The 15,281-nt window shown below is 42.1% G+C and overlaps 1 protein-coding gene, 1 long non-coding RNA gene and 1 pseudogene across 6 annotated transcripts; 2 read left to right on the top strand and 1 right to left on the bottom strand.

The window, feature by feature from the left end:
- Positions 1-73: 73 nt before the first annotated feature.
- LOC109781491 (glutamate--tRNA ligase, cytoplasmic) lies at positions 74-4,890 on the bottom strand. Of its 5 annotated transcripts, none has more exons than XR_002237316.4 (7): positions 4,573-4,890; positions 3,670-3,836; positions 3,197-3,293; positions 2,958-3,111; positions 1,785-2,863; positions 1,110-1,679; positions 74-602 (listed from the first exon to the last, which is right to left on the bottom strand). XR_002237316.4 is itself a non-coding variant. In XM_020340092.4 (7 exons), the coding sequence occupies exons 2-7, from the start codon at positions 3,813-3,815 to the stop codon at positions 372-374; spliced, it is 2,172 nt and encodes a 723-aa protein (XP_020195681.1). In that variant the 5' UTR covers positions 3,816-3,836; positions 4,573-4,890; the 3' UTR covers positions 74-371. The 5 variants fall into 5 exon arrangements, 4 of the variants coding, with proteins under 4 accessions (XP_020195681.1, XP_040246498.1, XP_040246502.1 ...); XM_020340092.4 differs by having other exon boundaries at positions 1,215-1,679; XM_040390564.3 differs by having other exon boundaries at positions 1,186-1,679.
- A 2,615-nt stretch (positions 4,891-7,505) lies between these two features.
- On the top strand, positions 7,506-8,542 carry LOC109781459 (chlorophyll a-b binding protein, chloroplastic-like; annotated as a pseudogene).
- A 167-nt stretch (positions 8,543-8,709) lies between these two features.
- Positions 8,710-11,789, top strand: LOC109781460 (uncharacterized). Its single transcript, XR_012187354.1, has 2 exons — positions 8,710-9,195; positions 9,279-11,789. It is a non-coding gene; the product is annotated as an uncharacterized lncRNA (long non-coding RNA).
- The last annotated feature ends 3,492 nt before the right edge of the window (positions 11,790-15,281 follow it).

Consider the following 15,281-nt stretch of genomic DNA (forward strand, 5'->3'; position numbering starts at 1 on the left):
ACATGACAAGAACAGAACTGAGTTCACTCCCAAAAGGACTGCAATACAGATAAAATAAAAAAGTACAGTAATATTTAAACAGGAACATTCTTTAGTGTTCAGGCATGGTATTTACCACAGATACGGAATCGATCAGCCAATTCCTATCTTGATATTTGTTCCACAATCCACAGATCCTGGTAGCAGTTGGCATACACTCAAACATGCAAAAGGAATACATGACTGATACTGAATAACCGAGTCCGAGACACTGAAGAACCAAAATCTGAAGTTCCAAGTTTCAGCCATTGCAACACCAGTTTGATACCAATAAGGCTGCAACATTAATGCCCAAAAAGGCACCGCAATTCAAGCAACATCGTTTGTAGAAGCTAGGCTCCAGTAACAATCAACGTGGACTTCTGTCGGCCATCTGGGATGGCAAAAAGCACAATTGGTTTGGACGACCGGACAAATGGAACATCACACCTGTAGTACCCTTTCCTTTCGAGCTGTATAACTTCTCCTTTCTTGACGTTCCGCATGTTTGGGTCTCCAAGAGCTAAAGCTTCTCGGCGAGTGCAAGGGTTGAGATTGTCAAGGAAGTCCTCGTCTTCTTCCAGCTGCAAAGAGTGCTAGATATTAGGATCTAAAGTACATGTAGATACCACTTAATGATGGACTGAGACATGGACACAATGATCGAACAGATCCAAGGAAACATCATCACATACATATAAAAAGAAGAAAACTACTCCCTCCGTTTCTAAATATAAGACTTTTTAGAGATTTCAATACTACATGTGGATGTATATAGACATATTTTAGAGTGTAGATTCACTCATTTTGCTCCGTATGTAGTCCACATTGGAATCTCTAAAAGGGCTTATATTTAGAAACGGAGTGAGTAAATATCATCTACATCAGCTTTCAACACTAGTAGAGTGGAACAGATTATTTGTTAGCTCCAACACTAGTAAAGGTGCTAGATAGGTTGCCAAGGACCAACCAATTCATCGAAAGTCTCAAGCTGTTGACTGTTGAGGACAGATAAGTTGGCCAAACCACGCATAGTTGAACTGTACCACAGAAGTATCTAATAGCTAGTCCAACTGAAAAAGCATTCATACCACTAGAACGATAAATAATGTAGCACATATGTAGTGTAAGAATATGGTTCTGGCGCCCATGTGATTGCATGCCTACCAACATGAACTTAGAACATGATTTCTTGCCTTCTTTTTATTAATTAGGTAGTCAAAATCTACCAAAGAGAGAGACACAAGGTCTTCAATGTCTGATAGCCATGTTAGTTTCAGCTTTGTCATCTTCACTGACCCTTCAAGATGGAGTTCACCAACTAGTTGAGTGATTGTTCCATTATCTGTCTTGATTTCTCTAATGATAGCATTTCCCCAGTCCATCAAAGTGACTTCCTCACCCACGCTAATGACTGATGCATCAGCATACTCTAGCCAAATTCTGTTGGCGAACGTTGTAGCCTTCTTCCCAGCACCCTCGTATTTCTTGTGTCGTGGTAAGATTCGAACAAATGGTTCCTCTGGACCGTTAGCAAGTGTGAGAAGCACACATTTTTCTTTCAGCACAGCAGTATGCCTTCCACAAATTGGATCAACTATCTTCTTGTTGATTGTCCAGAGTTTATCCCACTCCATAAGATTCAGATTTTTTGAAGCACCCTTCACAAATAGAAAATACAAAAAAGAAAAAGGGAGTTAATAACTTAGCTACCCAAATATACATATAATTACAAGATCATAAAAGAGCAACTCGTTAGAAATTACCTGTTCCAGTATAAACTGGATCAGTGCTTCAATCTTCAAGCCACGACGCACTATGCCTTGTACAGTGGGAAAGCGTGCGTCGGTCCAGTCCTCCACCATCTTGTTTTGGACGAACCACAGAAGCTTGCGCTTGCTAAGAACGGTATAAACCATATTCAGCCTGCTGAACTCATAGATTTCTACCCTCCGCAGGCCCATGTCTTGAAGGATACGATAGTACTGTGCATTCCGATCATGGTATTCACTTGAACGAAGAGCATGAGTGACTCCTTCCAGTGCATCAACAAATGGACAAGCAAAGTCATATGTTGGATAGACCTTGTATTTTGAGCCCACACGATGATGGGGATCAGGGTTGCAACGGTAGTACACAGGATCTCGAAGTGATTTGTTTGGGTCCTGCATGTCAAGTTTACCACGTACACAGCACTGAGTACCCCTTCTGGTGCCATTAACCATCTCTTTCCACAACGACAAGTTCTCCTCAACAGTACTGTTCCTACGTTTAGATTCCACACCATCCATCCTTTCACTCCTCATTTGCTCCTTGGGTGTATCATCAATATATGCCTTTCCCTGTTTAATCAAACTTTCAGCCATTTCCATTAGCTTTGGGAAATAATCCGATGTGTATGTAACTACATCGTATTTAACCCCAAGTGTCTCAATATCTTTCAGGACATTCTCCACAAATTCATTGCTTTCCTTAGAAGGATTTGTGTCATCAAATCGAACTATTAGACGCCCTTTATATCTCTCTGCAAAATACTTGTTCAACAGTGCAGCCTTTGCATGACCAATGTGGAGATACCCACTAGGCTCTGGGGCAAAACGAACACAAACCTCCCCAACTTTTGCACCTGGGAGATCTATTTCATGACCTGACGTGTTCTCCTTCAAACCGGGCATCTTTTCTTTCAAACTTGGCGCAGGAGATTTGCCAATTCCTCGCTTGCCAACATAAGCAGATGTAACTTCATCCAGTGCATCTCCATAGCCTGCAGCTACACTGTTAAACCAGCGCACAAGGCTTTGATATTTCTTTGACCTCCTTAGACTTTCCCATCGTTGACCAGTTCCTGAAGAAAAGAGTTGTGACGTCTAAGTCAAGACATAGAGAGAGGGAGAGACCAATAAATTACTCAACGATGAAAGAAGCCAGGTAATAATTACCTGTCAGATTTGACCACACGACAATGTCAGCAATTGATAGGCCATAACCAACCAAAAAGGTTCGAGTTGCCAAGTATCCATCAAGAAATGAGCACGCAGCTTCAAATTCAGAGCCTGAGAGAATGAGTGGTGCGTACTCGAGCCATTGGTCAATCTACAGATTTGCAAACAATAGCAACTCAGGACATAGTGAGATGATAGTGAAAAACAATGACAAACACCGTAAAACCCGAACATACTTGTGCTGCCTGAATATCGTCCTGGCCATAGAAGCTGGAAACAGATGCAGCACGTGCAATGTACCGGAGAATTGTGTTGACACCATGTATAAAATTCCTGCACAGAATCATGATAGATTTACTGACACACGACAAAATACCATACAAAAATACTGCCATGTTTCACAAATAAAACTGTTTTGGTTGACACATAATGTTCTAATAGTCGTGAGTGCCATCCACACAATTTTAGGAATATTAGGATGAGGAGATTAAAATAAGAGGTAATCTTCAGAGTCAACTACAGTAACTATTCAAACATATGGCTCTTCAGAAAAAAAAAACCTATTCAAACATATATCATGGTAATAAAGTGTCCACAGTTCTTGTATAAAATAAAGGAAATGTGGTAGTTAATCAGAGAGAGGGAGGGAACCTAAAAGGTACTCCCTCCGTCCCAAAATAAGTAGTATAATTGAACACTGATCACTTACCCAGAACTGAAGTGTAGTGTGGGCACTGAACCTGACGCAAGGGTCGGATCAATGATTACGGAAACACCTGCAATCTTAGCAGCCGAAATGATGGAAAGTGGCGGTCTGTCCTGGGGGAATGCTAGTTTGACCTCCATTCGGACCATTGCCAACCAAAGAGCGGAAATCTGCCAATGGCAGATAAATATTGTCAGCCAGACAGATCAATGAACAAGTCATGAGCCAGCATGGCATAACATGGAAGGTGGAACCTGAAGATCAATCAGCTAACACGCAAAAGGAGAAACAGTCACTTTAAATGGAAATATTTTAGGTCTGACTGCTAAAATCAACAACACAGTGTGACAGTACCACTATATTCCCAATCATAAACAATATTTGGAACATCTATCATGCCAACAATACCACTAGTAGTAATGTGTTGACTAATTTCGGCCAGTATAACCAAGAAAAAGCTCCTACTCTCTCGAATCGCATGTAACTGCTAAGCTTTGGTTTGAGGTCAATACGGTGCAGATAAAACAACTTAATCTTTTCCTTTTCATATATCGTCATTCATTGAAGTTTCACAGCTAACATGTTCAAACCAAAACATTTGCTCATGTGAAAAAAACAATCAAACTACAATTTGTAAACATTTGCCCCTACAAGCATTATCACAAACACCTTCCAAGCAAAATCCTTTCACATGTAAGTAAACTTGAACATGCACTGGAAAAATCATGCAGCAAGCACTCATCAAGAGATAGTCATCATTATACTCACAATATCCAATCTACAGCAAGTAGTCATCCCATACAAAAATCAGGAAAACAAAATTTGAACAGACAGAGTATGCAAGAGGAAGGAGAGGGGGGTGAGGGAAGAGGGGGCAAGGAGGGAGGACGAAGGAGTGGTGGCTACCTGCCTATGGACTGGTCGCCCGCGTAGCTCCGGGCGGTGGCGGCGTTGCTGGGCGGGAGCGGCTGCTCCAGGGAGGGAGGCGCTGCTGGTGGGAGCGGCTGCTCGACGGAGGGAGGCGATGCTCGTCTGCTGTACCGGCGGCGGGGCGGCGGGGCAGCGGAGGATTCGGCCGGCTAGGCGCTCCGCGGCAGAGAGACGGCAGTGATGGCGGCGCTGCGCGGCGGAGGGCCCGCGGCGGTAGGAACCCTAATATTTTATTTTATTTTACACTTGATGACTAGTCTTTGAAGCCTGAACCTGAAGGGCGAAGGAACTACCACGGCTTTTCAGGATGCCCAGCTGCGAGTCCTACCACGGTCCACGGCTCGCCTGCAGACAGCAGGTATTGGCCCGGCCCAGTAACCGCGTCCAATCATCATGGTACTGTCATGTCGTGTTTTCGCTTCGGTTTTTTATTCACATTTTGTTTTCGTTTCTTTCTTTTTCTGCCTTATTTTATTAATTTTTTTTATATTTCGAAATTTTCAAAAAATATATATATTACAAAAATACATTATGTAAAATTTAAAAAAAAGGTTAACCTTGTATTTGGAATATGAAAAACGTGTATAGAAATGTTTATACATTGTTCAAAATGTACGTGTTATTAAAAAAGAATGATTGGTCATTAAAAAAATGCTTGTTACATTTAGAAAAATGTTTAAAAGTTCCATAAATGTGTTTGTGACATTTTCAAAAAATAATGTTTGCACAATGTAAAAAAATGTTTACATAATTAAGGAAAAAGGTTTATCATTAAAAAAATCCAACATGTATATAAAAAATATTTAACATGTATTCATAAAAAAAATCAAAACATGATTTTTTTTAAATGTTAAACATGTATTTGAAAATGTGAAACATTTATAAAGAATTGTTTTAGATGTATAAATGAAAAGTGTACAACGTGTATGAAAAAAATTAGACATCAAAACATATATTAAAATAATGTTAATTATGTATTGGAAAAATGTTAAACATGTGTAGAACAATATTCCTAATGTATATAAAAAATATACACTGTATATGAAAAATGTAGACACGTGTTGGAAAAAGAAAAAGGAAAAGAAGGGGAAAACCAAAAAAATCAGAGAAACTCGGTGAAACCCGGAGAAAGAAAAAAAAAACAAGAAAGTAACAAGGAAAACCAAGAAAAAAGAAACAAAATTAAAAAGGGAAAAAGGAAAAAACAGATGAAAAGACAAAAAAAGGAAAGGGAAACCAAAAACCAAAAAACCCCATAGAAAACTTGAGGAAAACGACCTACAAACAGTGGAAACCCGAAAGAAAACAAACAAACACGCGCCGCGCTATAATGTTGGGCAGGCCTCCTAGCGCCCGCCCATTGGTGATTCTTAATAGGAATCAGTAAGGAAGATACATAGCTTTGGCAGTTGCATGCAGCCAGCTTCGCCATGATGGGCCGGTACCCATGGTTGTCTAGTAGATGGACTTTCAATCGTTGTCTGTGTAGTGGATGACATAATTTGGTACACAAAAAGTAACTCTTAGGGCTAATTATTCTTATTTTTAGTTGGAATTTATTTAGGACAGTAAAACTGAGCCTAATCCCTAGCCTCTCACGTCTTCAGACGTCTGGACCGTTCATTTTTCTGATCAGGCCGTTTCTGGCCATCCGATCTGATCTGGGTGCCTCCTTTATGTTTCGTATGCCGGTTGTCCTAAGGGGACACTACTCTGGCGGCCGAAACATAGTATACTGGTTGATTGGACTATTAGGCCTAAGGGACCGGCCCATTAGGCAGTTGGGGATGATGAGCGTCTGTGTGGTTCTCGTGCGGATGCAAAGGCAACGGTTCGAGAGCGACTTCTCTGCTCTCCCCATCTATGGCGACAACGGCACTAACAATCGGAACCCCACGACGACTCCCTCCGCCCCAACCTCCTCTTGCAGCAGCGTGGGCGATTGGGATGGAGCCACCACCACCGTTTCCCGGCCACTCTGATTCCCCAATGACTACAAAGTAGATGACTTATTCCTCTTCTTTGTTGCCACCTTATCAAGGGCCTTGCCAGCCAGCGCTAGCTTCTTCATCCACTTGCCGTTGGGAGAATCAACTGAAGGGCGGCCGATTATCTTTGTAGACGGCGTGGCCTTGTAGCCAATCTTCGTGGACAGCGCGACAGAGAGCTTGGTGGTGTTTGTTCCGAGCCATATCCTTGCCGCATTCATCTATGTTGGCGGTGTAACGCTGGTGGGAGGGGTAACCGGTGGTGCGGAGGTGGTGGGCCGTTCCATTCCCGGTGCAACTGGGGCGTCCGGTGCCTGCGGTGGCAGAGGCGGGAAGAGGAGCAATGAGAATCTTTTGCTAAAACTTCGAGGCGCTCAAATTTATGCTAATTGGGAAACTTTTGAGGCTTCTTAAATTTTTGAGTTAACTGTGTGAGGGTTTGGTTAGCTACGGCTTAACTCCTCAAAATGAAATCCTTTAAAGAGTTAAGCGTTTTTGATAATTCAGTTAGAGATGCTCTAAGATGCCAAAATAACGTTGTGGCAATTGATGCTCTCTGTGGGCAAGTTTGTGTTTACCTTTGGTGTTATTTACTCTTTAGTTAAAAATTCACACTTAACATGATCTTGTTTTTCAAGACATGGCTAATTTTGGTAATGTCTTTATTCTAGTAGGAATAAAAGAGGCGAACTTTTATTTTTACATGGTGTATTCGCAGATGTTGAGGCTTTCCTGTTTAGTTCACCAGCAAAGAAAGTATAATAAAAAAATCATCGTATGGCCTAAAATTGCCAACACTTTCTTGACGAGTCACGACACTTGCGCTACCTACTTCATCAGAGACAAATTTACTGTCACGTTGCATGCAGACCGTGAGCTGATGATGTGAGAATCAACATGTGATCCATCATCCAATTACACTGTTTGGAGAACACACAATACACCTCCCGCCTTAGCAGCGCAATGGCGACTACCACCATATCCCTCTCCTCGACCTTCGCCGGCAAGTCAGTGAAGAACGTGGCTTCATCAGCTCTCTTTGGTGAGGCCCGTGTCACTATGCGCAAGACCGCTGCAAAGGCCAAGCAGGTTTCATCAGGCAGCCTGTGGTTCGGTGCCGATCGTGTGCTCTACCTCGGCCTGCTTTCCGGCGACCCCCCGAGCTACTTGACGGGTGAGTTCCCTGGCGACTACGGATGGGACACCGCTGGGCTCTCAGCCGACCCCGAGACCTTTGCCAAGAACCGGGAGCACGAGGTGATCCACTGCCGGTGGGCCATGCTCGGTGCGCTCGGATGCGTCTTCCCTGAGCTTTTTGCACGCAACGGCGTCAAGTTCGGCGAGGCCGTATGGTTCAAGGTCGGTTCCCAGATCTTCAGCGAGGGTGGCCTTGACTACCTCGGCAACCCCAGCCTCGTGCATGCCTAGATTATCCTTGCTATCTGGGCATGCCAAGTCGTGCTCATGGGCGCCGTTGAGGGGTACCGCGTCGCCGGCGGCCCACTTGGTGAGATAGTCGACCCACTCTACCCCGGGGGCAGATTCGACCCATTGGGCTTGGCCGACGATCCAGAGGCATTCGCGGAGCTGAAGGTGAAGGAAGTCAATAACGGTCGCCTTGCCATGTTCTCTATGTTTGGCTTTTTCGTGTAGGCCATCGTCACCGGCAACGGCCCACTCGAGAACCTCGCCGACCACCTCTCCGACCCTGTCAACAACAACGCATGGGCGTTTGCCACAAACTTTGTTCCCGGCAAGTGAGGCGTTGGCGCTCGCTAGCTGCGAGTTATAGCCATCAAGGCAACTGTGGTGAACTGCACACATAATGTGTGGTTCAAATTGTAACATCATGGTGTAAACTACAAGGATCCTTTGGGGAAATGGTTTGATCTGCCCGCTTGCTTCATGTCCTGGATGTAGCCTGTGTGTTGCTCCATGAGAAATGAGAACGATAAATACTTTGGGCTATTTGTTTTCCTAAATTAGAGGTCTTGAGCACACACCCTTCCAGGCCGTCTGATCGGGATCACGATCGCCAGGTGTTCCACGGTCGGGTTACAGCGAAGCGAAACACGAACGAACGACAGACATCGGTAGTGGCCCCCACCCAAACCCACGCTCCCCCATCCACAAGCGCACCACAGTTTCTTCTCCCAAATCCACCGTTGCGTTCGTCGATCCGCGGCCCCGGCCGCGCCGCACTCCGCGAGCGCCTGCTCGTCTCCCCAGCCGAAGTCGGGGGCCAAGGTGGCGGATCCTACAGCCTACTCTCCCGCCTCCGACTTGGCTCGGCCATCTCCAGAGCCGCGGTGCTGGACTCGCTTGCCGAATCCGTCGGCCCCCTGCCGCCGTCGTCTCCGCGGTCGCCGCGATGCTCGACTCCGGCGACCTGCGCTCGGCCTCCCGCGACAAGGGCGTGTCCGTGTTGGCCGCATTGGTGTCCTCCGAAGCTAGGCGAGCGCGCACCCATCTCCACGAGGAAGTCGAGCGCGCACCGCCCCGCGCTCCTCATTCAGGGTCGCTGGCCCCCACACCGTGCAGCGGGCCTCTTCCTCTCCAACATCTCGCCGCCGGCCGCATCCGGGATGGCCTCGTCCTCCTGCTGCTAGCTGTTGGTCCACGTCTTTCTCCCTACTTCTATCTCTTGCTGCCCCATCTACGATGTTTGAAGTTCTACTTTGTGACCGTGTACAGGTGCTGGCTGTAGCTTGGACTGGAGCAGAAAAATTGCATCGAGGTAGCAGGTGGATGATGGTGCTAGTGCCTTTCTCTTGAAGTGTTGCTAGTGATGGCTGCAATTTGAAAGTGTTTTCTCTCTCTCCTTCCTCCTTTTGCAGTTGTGCTTCCCCTATGCGTGATGATTGCATTGTAGCTTGGGTTGATCTGTTGTGATAGTTAGGAGAGACTAGCAAAAAGGCCCGTGCGTTGCAATGGAAGAAAAAATACCACACGCTCTTAAATTACAAAAAGTTCTATAATCTGAGAATTTGTAGCTATTTCTTAAATACATGAAGAGTTAAAAAAGTTGTTAAAAAGATACAGAATTTTTAATCATAAAAAGAGAAATTTTTTTGTCAGGAAAAGAACATTTTTTATGGTCTCATGTTGATGCAGGTACTTGCGCCCCTATTTCGTCACTATTTATTGTCATACATGTCATAGGTATTGGTCCCTATTTCATCACTATTTATTTCTTATCAAACTTGTCTTTTATTTTATTTTTTGTCATGCATGCCTTCTTTTTACTTGTTTCATGCATTTCCTATTTTTTTTCTTATTATATATAGGAGAATAGCGCAACATCTCATCTTTATCGGATCTCCTCTGCATTTTCTCTTTTATTTATTTTATAGCGGACATCCCATCTTTGTTTGGTCCTTTTATTTCTTGTCATTCATGTCCTTATTTATTGGTGTCTCTAACAAATTTATCTTCAATTTGATGTCCAATCCTGATTTTGTTGAGGTATTCATCCCCAATCTGAATCAGTACCGGTATGAAAAAAGACGGATAATGCATTGTTGATTAACATTGCAGCCTAGATTATATTTTTTAAATTATTAACAGGTAAAATAACATCATATTTAGATTCTACATATTTTTCTAATCAAATTTCATATATAATATGTTAAATTTGGAGTTACGTTTTAAAAGATATGAGTATTTTAAAAAACATTTGATATGTACTGCGGGTTTAATGTCAGAAACATCAGGAGGTTTTCTACAAATAGCATAACGGACTAAGAATACCTATTTCTTTTATTAGTAGGTATAGATGATAATAGCAAGTATAGACTCTCTTAAATGGGCACTTCATAGTATGATGGTAACTGTACTATGATTTTTCATGTAACACATGACAAAAAAGAGACTGCATTATGAAGTAATGAAGTAATCTGTTGTTTCGTTACCATTCCAATTCATTCTAGCCATTATAAAGAACATGTGTCATGTATGAAAACTTGATAGATATTTACTTATCTGTGTCCAAGTGATTACGGCATATAATAAAGCAGAAAAAATCAAGATTTATATTGAGCTATTAGACTCATTTCTTCTATTGGACTTGCTCAAACTTGCATGATTTTTTTTATAAGTACCTCATTTCTGCTATTGGACTTGCTCAATGGGTCGACATGCAGTTTGTATCCACTATTTTATTTTCTTTGGCAAGCAAGCTAATGAGTTGGCTGTAGAATCTATGGAAATTGTCGGCAAGCCAAGTATGAGTTGCTACATTTTAATCCCTTTCCTAAATAGAACCTGGTTTGCCTGGATATAGTATGCAATTTGCTTAGATTGGAGCACAACTTGCCTGCAACAACAAAAGCATTTGTGCAGTGGACACAACACAACTTGATGTTCCACACAATATAGGTCCATATTTATTGTCTGAAACTTGTAGGCAAATTGCCTACAAACCAAGTAGTAGTTGCTCCTGACTTTCACTATTTATTTTTCTTCGGCTGGCAAGCTAATGAGTTGGCTGCAGAATCTATAGAAGTTGCTTACAAACCCAGTACGAGGTTCTACCTTTCAATCCTTTTTTGTAAACAAAACCTCGAGTTGCCTGGATATACTATACAATTTGCTTAGATCAGAGCACAACTTGCCTTTAACCACTGATGTATTTTGATACGTCTCTAACGTATCTACTTTTCCAAACACTTTTGCCCTTATTTTGGACTCTAACTTGCATGATTTGAATGGAACTAAGGCCAGGGGGACCACACCCTGTCCACGAGGGTGGGAGGCTGCCTGCCCCCTGGGCGCGCCCCCTGCCTCGTGGGCCCCCTGGAGCTCCACCGACCTCAACTCCAACTCTATATATTCACGTTCGGGGAGAAAAAAATCAAAGAGAAGGATTCATCGCGTTTTACGATACAGAGCCGCCGCCAAGCCCTAATCTCTCTCGGGAGGGCTGATCTGGAGTCCGTTCGGGGCTCCGGAGAGGGGAATCCGTCGCCATCGTCATCATCAACCATCCTCCATCACCAATTTTATGATGCTCACCGCCGTGCGTGAGTAATTCCATCGTAGGCTTGCTGGACAGTGATGGGTTGGATGAGATTTATCATGTAATTGAGTTAGTTTTGTTAGGGTTTGATCCCTAGTATCCACTATGTTTTGAGATTGATGTTGTTATGACTTTGCTATGCTTAATGCTTGTCACTAGGGCCCGAGTGCCATGATTTCAGATCTGAACCTATTATGTTTTCATGAATATATGTGAGTTCTTGATCCTATCTTGCAAGTCTATAGTCACCTACTATGTGTTATGATCCGGCAACCCCGAAGTGACAATAATCGGGACCACTCCCGGTGATGACCATAGTTTGAGGAGTTCATGTATTCACTATGTGTTAATGCTTTGGTCCGGCACTCTATTAAAAGGAGGCCTTAATATCCCTTAGTTTCCATTAGGACCCCGCTGTCACGGGAGGGTAGGACAAAAGATGTCATGCAAGTTCTTTTCCATAAGCACGTATGACTATATTCCGAATACATGCCTACATTACATTGATGAATTGGAGCTAGTTCTGTGTCATCTATGTTATAACTGTTGCATGAATAATCGCATCCGGCATAATTCTCCATCACCAATCCAATGCCTACGAGCTTTTCACATATTGTTCTTCGCTTATTTACTTTTCCGTTGCTGCTGTTACAATCAGTACAAAACTATCACTGTTACTTTTGCCACCGTTACCGTTATTTCCATACTACTTTGCTACTAAATACTTTGCTGCAGATACTAAGTTATCCAGGTGTGGTTGAATTGACAACTCAACTGCTAATACTTGAGAATATTCTTTGGCTCCCCTTGTGTCGAATCAATAAATTTGGGTTGAATACTCTACCCTCGAAAACTGTTGCGATCCCCTATACTTGTGGGTTATCAAGACTATTTTCTGGCGCCGTTGCCGGGGAGCATAGCTCTATTCTTTGAGTCACTTGGGATTTATATCTGCTGGTCACTATAAAGAACTTGAAAGATGAGTAAACAAAAATTTATCCCTCAACTACGAGGGGAGGTAAGGAACTGCCATCTAGCTCTCCACTTGATTCACCTTCTGTTTTGAGTAAGCTTGCGACACCTAAACCTGCTTCTGCTATTAATTCTGATATGTCGCATGTTATTGATGATGCCACTTCTGCTATGCATGATACTTATGATGAAACTACTTCTATGCTAGATACTACTGTGCCACTTGGTGAATTTCTTGATGAACAACTTGCTAGGGCTAGAGAGAATGAAATTATTGAAACTGATAATATTGATGAAAGTGATGATGAAGATTCTCCCCCTAGATATGAATTGCCTGTTGTGCCTGAGGGTTATGTTATGGATGAAGAAACTGCTAGAGACTTTCTTGCTTGCAATGATAGGAGTGATCTTAATAAATTATTAGCTAAGCTGAAAGAAAAAACTTTGAATGCTAGAATGAAATATGATCCTGCTTATGCTACTTCACCTATATTTGTTACTGATAAGGATTATGAATTCTCTGTCGACCCTGATATAATTACTTTGGTTGAATCTGATCCTTCCTATGTCTATGAATCTAAAACTGTTGTGGCACATCTTACTAAATTAAATGATATAGCCACCCTGTTCACTAATGATGAGAAAACTCGCTACTATTATATCCTTAAGATATTCGTTCTCATTAAAGGGTGATGCTAAGATATGGTTTAATTCTCTTGATCCTGGTTGTGTGTGTAGTCCCCAGGATATGATTTATTACTTCTCTGCTAAATATTTCTCTGCTCATAAGAAACAAGCTGCTGTAAGGGAAATATATAATTTTGTGCAAATTGAAGAAGAGAGTCTCCCACAAGCTTGGGGGAGGCTTCTCCAATTACTTAATGCTTTGCCTGATCATCCTCTCAAGAAAAATGAAATACTTGATATCTTTTATAATGGACTAGCCGACGCTTCCAGAGACCACCTGGATAGTTGTGCTGGTTGTGTTTTCAGGGAAAGAACTGTTGATCAAGCTGAAATTCTATTGAATAATATGTTGACTAATGAAAATAATTGGACACTTCCTGAACCAACTCCTAAGCCAACTCCGAAGAAAAGGGGTATTCTATTTCTCAGTCCTGAAGATATGCAAGAGGCAAAGAAATCTATGAAAGAAAAAGGTATAAAAGCTGAAGATGTTAAGAATTTACCTCCTATTGAAGAAATACATGGTCTTAATTTACCGCCTGTTGAAGAAATACATGGTTTTAATCCATCACCTATTGAATAAACACATGGTCTTGATAACCCGACACAGGTAGTAAAGGTAAATTCTCTCTATAGATATGATAAAGCTGAAATCCCGCCTACTAAATTTGCTAGCCAATGCTTAGATGAGTTTGACAATTTTATTGTTAAACAAGAAAACTTCAATGCTTATTTTGGTAGAGAATTAAAACGCAATACATATAAGATTGAACACTTGAGTGATTATATGTCTAGAGTTAAAGGTGAACTTAAACTCATTAGTAAACATGCTTCTATGGTTACCACTCAAGTAGAACAAGTACTTAAAGCTTAGAATGATTTGCTCAGTGAATTGAATAGTAAGAATAATGACTTTGCTGTTAGAGTTGCAACTAGAGGAGGTAAAGTGACTCAGGAACCTTTGTATCCTGAAGGTCACCCTAAGAGAATTGAGCAGGATTCTCAAAGAAATAATGTTGATGCACCTAGTCCTTCTAAAAAGAAGAAAAAGAAAAATGATAGGACTTTGCATGCTTCTAGTGAACCTGTTGTTGACACACCTAAGAATCCCAATGATATTTCTATCTCTGATGCTGAAACACAATCTGGTGATGAACATGAACCTAGTGATAATGTTAATGATGATGTTCATGTTGATGCTCGACCTAGTAATGACAATGATGTAGAAATTGAACCTGCTGTTGATCTTGATAACCCACAATCAAAGAATCAACGTTATGACAAGAGAGACTTTGTTGCTAGGAAGCACGGTAAAGAAAGAGAACCATGGGTTCAGAAACCCATGCCTTTTCCTCCCAAACCATCCAAGAAAAAGGATGATGAGGATTTTGAGCGCTTTGCTGAGATGATTAGACCTATCTTTTTGCGTATGTGTTTGACTGATATGCTCAAAATGAATCCTTATGCTAAGTATATGAAAGAAATTGTTACAAATAAGAGAAAGATACCGGAAGCTGAAATTTCCACCATGCTTGCTAATTATACTTTTAAGGGTGGAATACCAAAGAAACTTGGAGATCCAGGAGTACCTACTATACCATGCTCCATTAAAAGAAACTATGTTAGAATTGCTTTATGTGATCTTGGAGCCGGTGTTAGTGTTATGCCTCTCTACTTATATCGTAGGCTTGATTTGAATAAGTTGACACCTACTGAAATATCATTGCAAATGGCCGATAAATCAACTGCTATACCTATCGGTATTTGTGAGGATGTGCCTGTTGTGGTTGCAAACATTACTATTTTAACGGACTTTGTTATTCTTGATATTCCCGAGGACGATAGTATGTCTATTATTCTTGGAAGACCCTTTTTGAATACTGCAGGGGCTGTTATTGATTGCAATAAAGGCAATGTCACTTTTCATGTTAATGGCAATGAGCATACGGTACACTTTCCGAGGAAACAACCTCAAGTCCACAGTATCAATTCTATTGGAAAAATTCCATCGATTACTATTG

The sequence above is a fragment of the Aegilops tauschii genome, chromosome 1, assembly GCF_002575655.3.
Source record: "Aegilops tauschii subsp. strangulata cultivar AL8/78 chromosome 1, Aet v6.0, whole genome shotgun sequence".
Lineage (NCBI taxonomy): Eukaryota > Viridiplantae > Streptophyta > Magnoliopsida > Poales > Poaceae > Aegilops > Aegilops tauschii.

Bases quoted from the DNA above. Each gene is read 5' to 3' on its own strand.
- LOC109781491 (XM_020340092.4), bottom strand. From the start codon at position 3,815: ATGGTCCGAATGGAGGTCAAACTAGCATTCCCCCAGGACAGACCGCCA. The intron at 1,680-1,784 runs GTAATTTCTAAC...CTATTTGTGAAG, and splicing joins TCCAGTTTATACTGGAACAG to GGTGCTTCAAAAAATCTGAA. The intron at 603-1,214 runs GCAAGAAATCAT...CACTCTTTGCAG, and splicing joins ACCTAATTAATAAAAAGAAG to CTGGAAGAAGACGAGGACTT.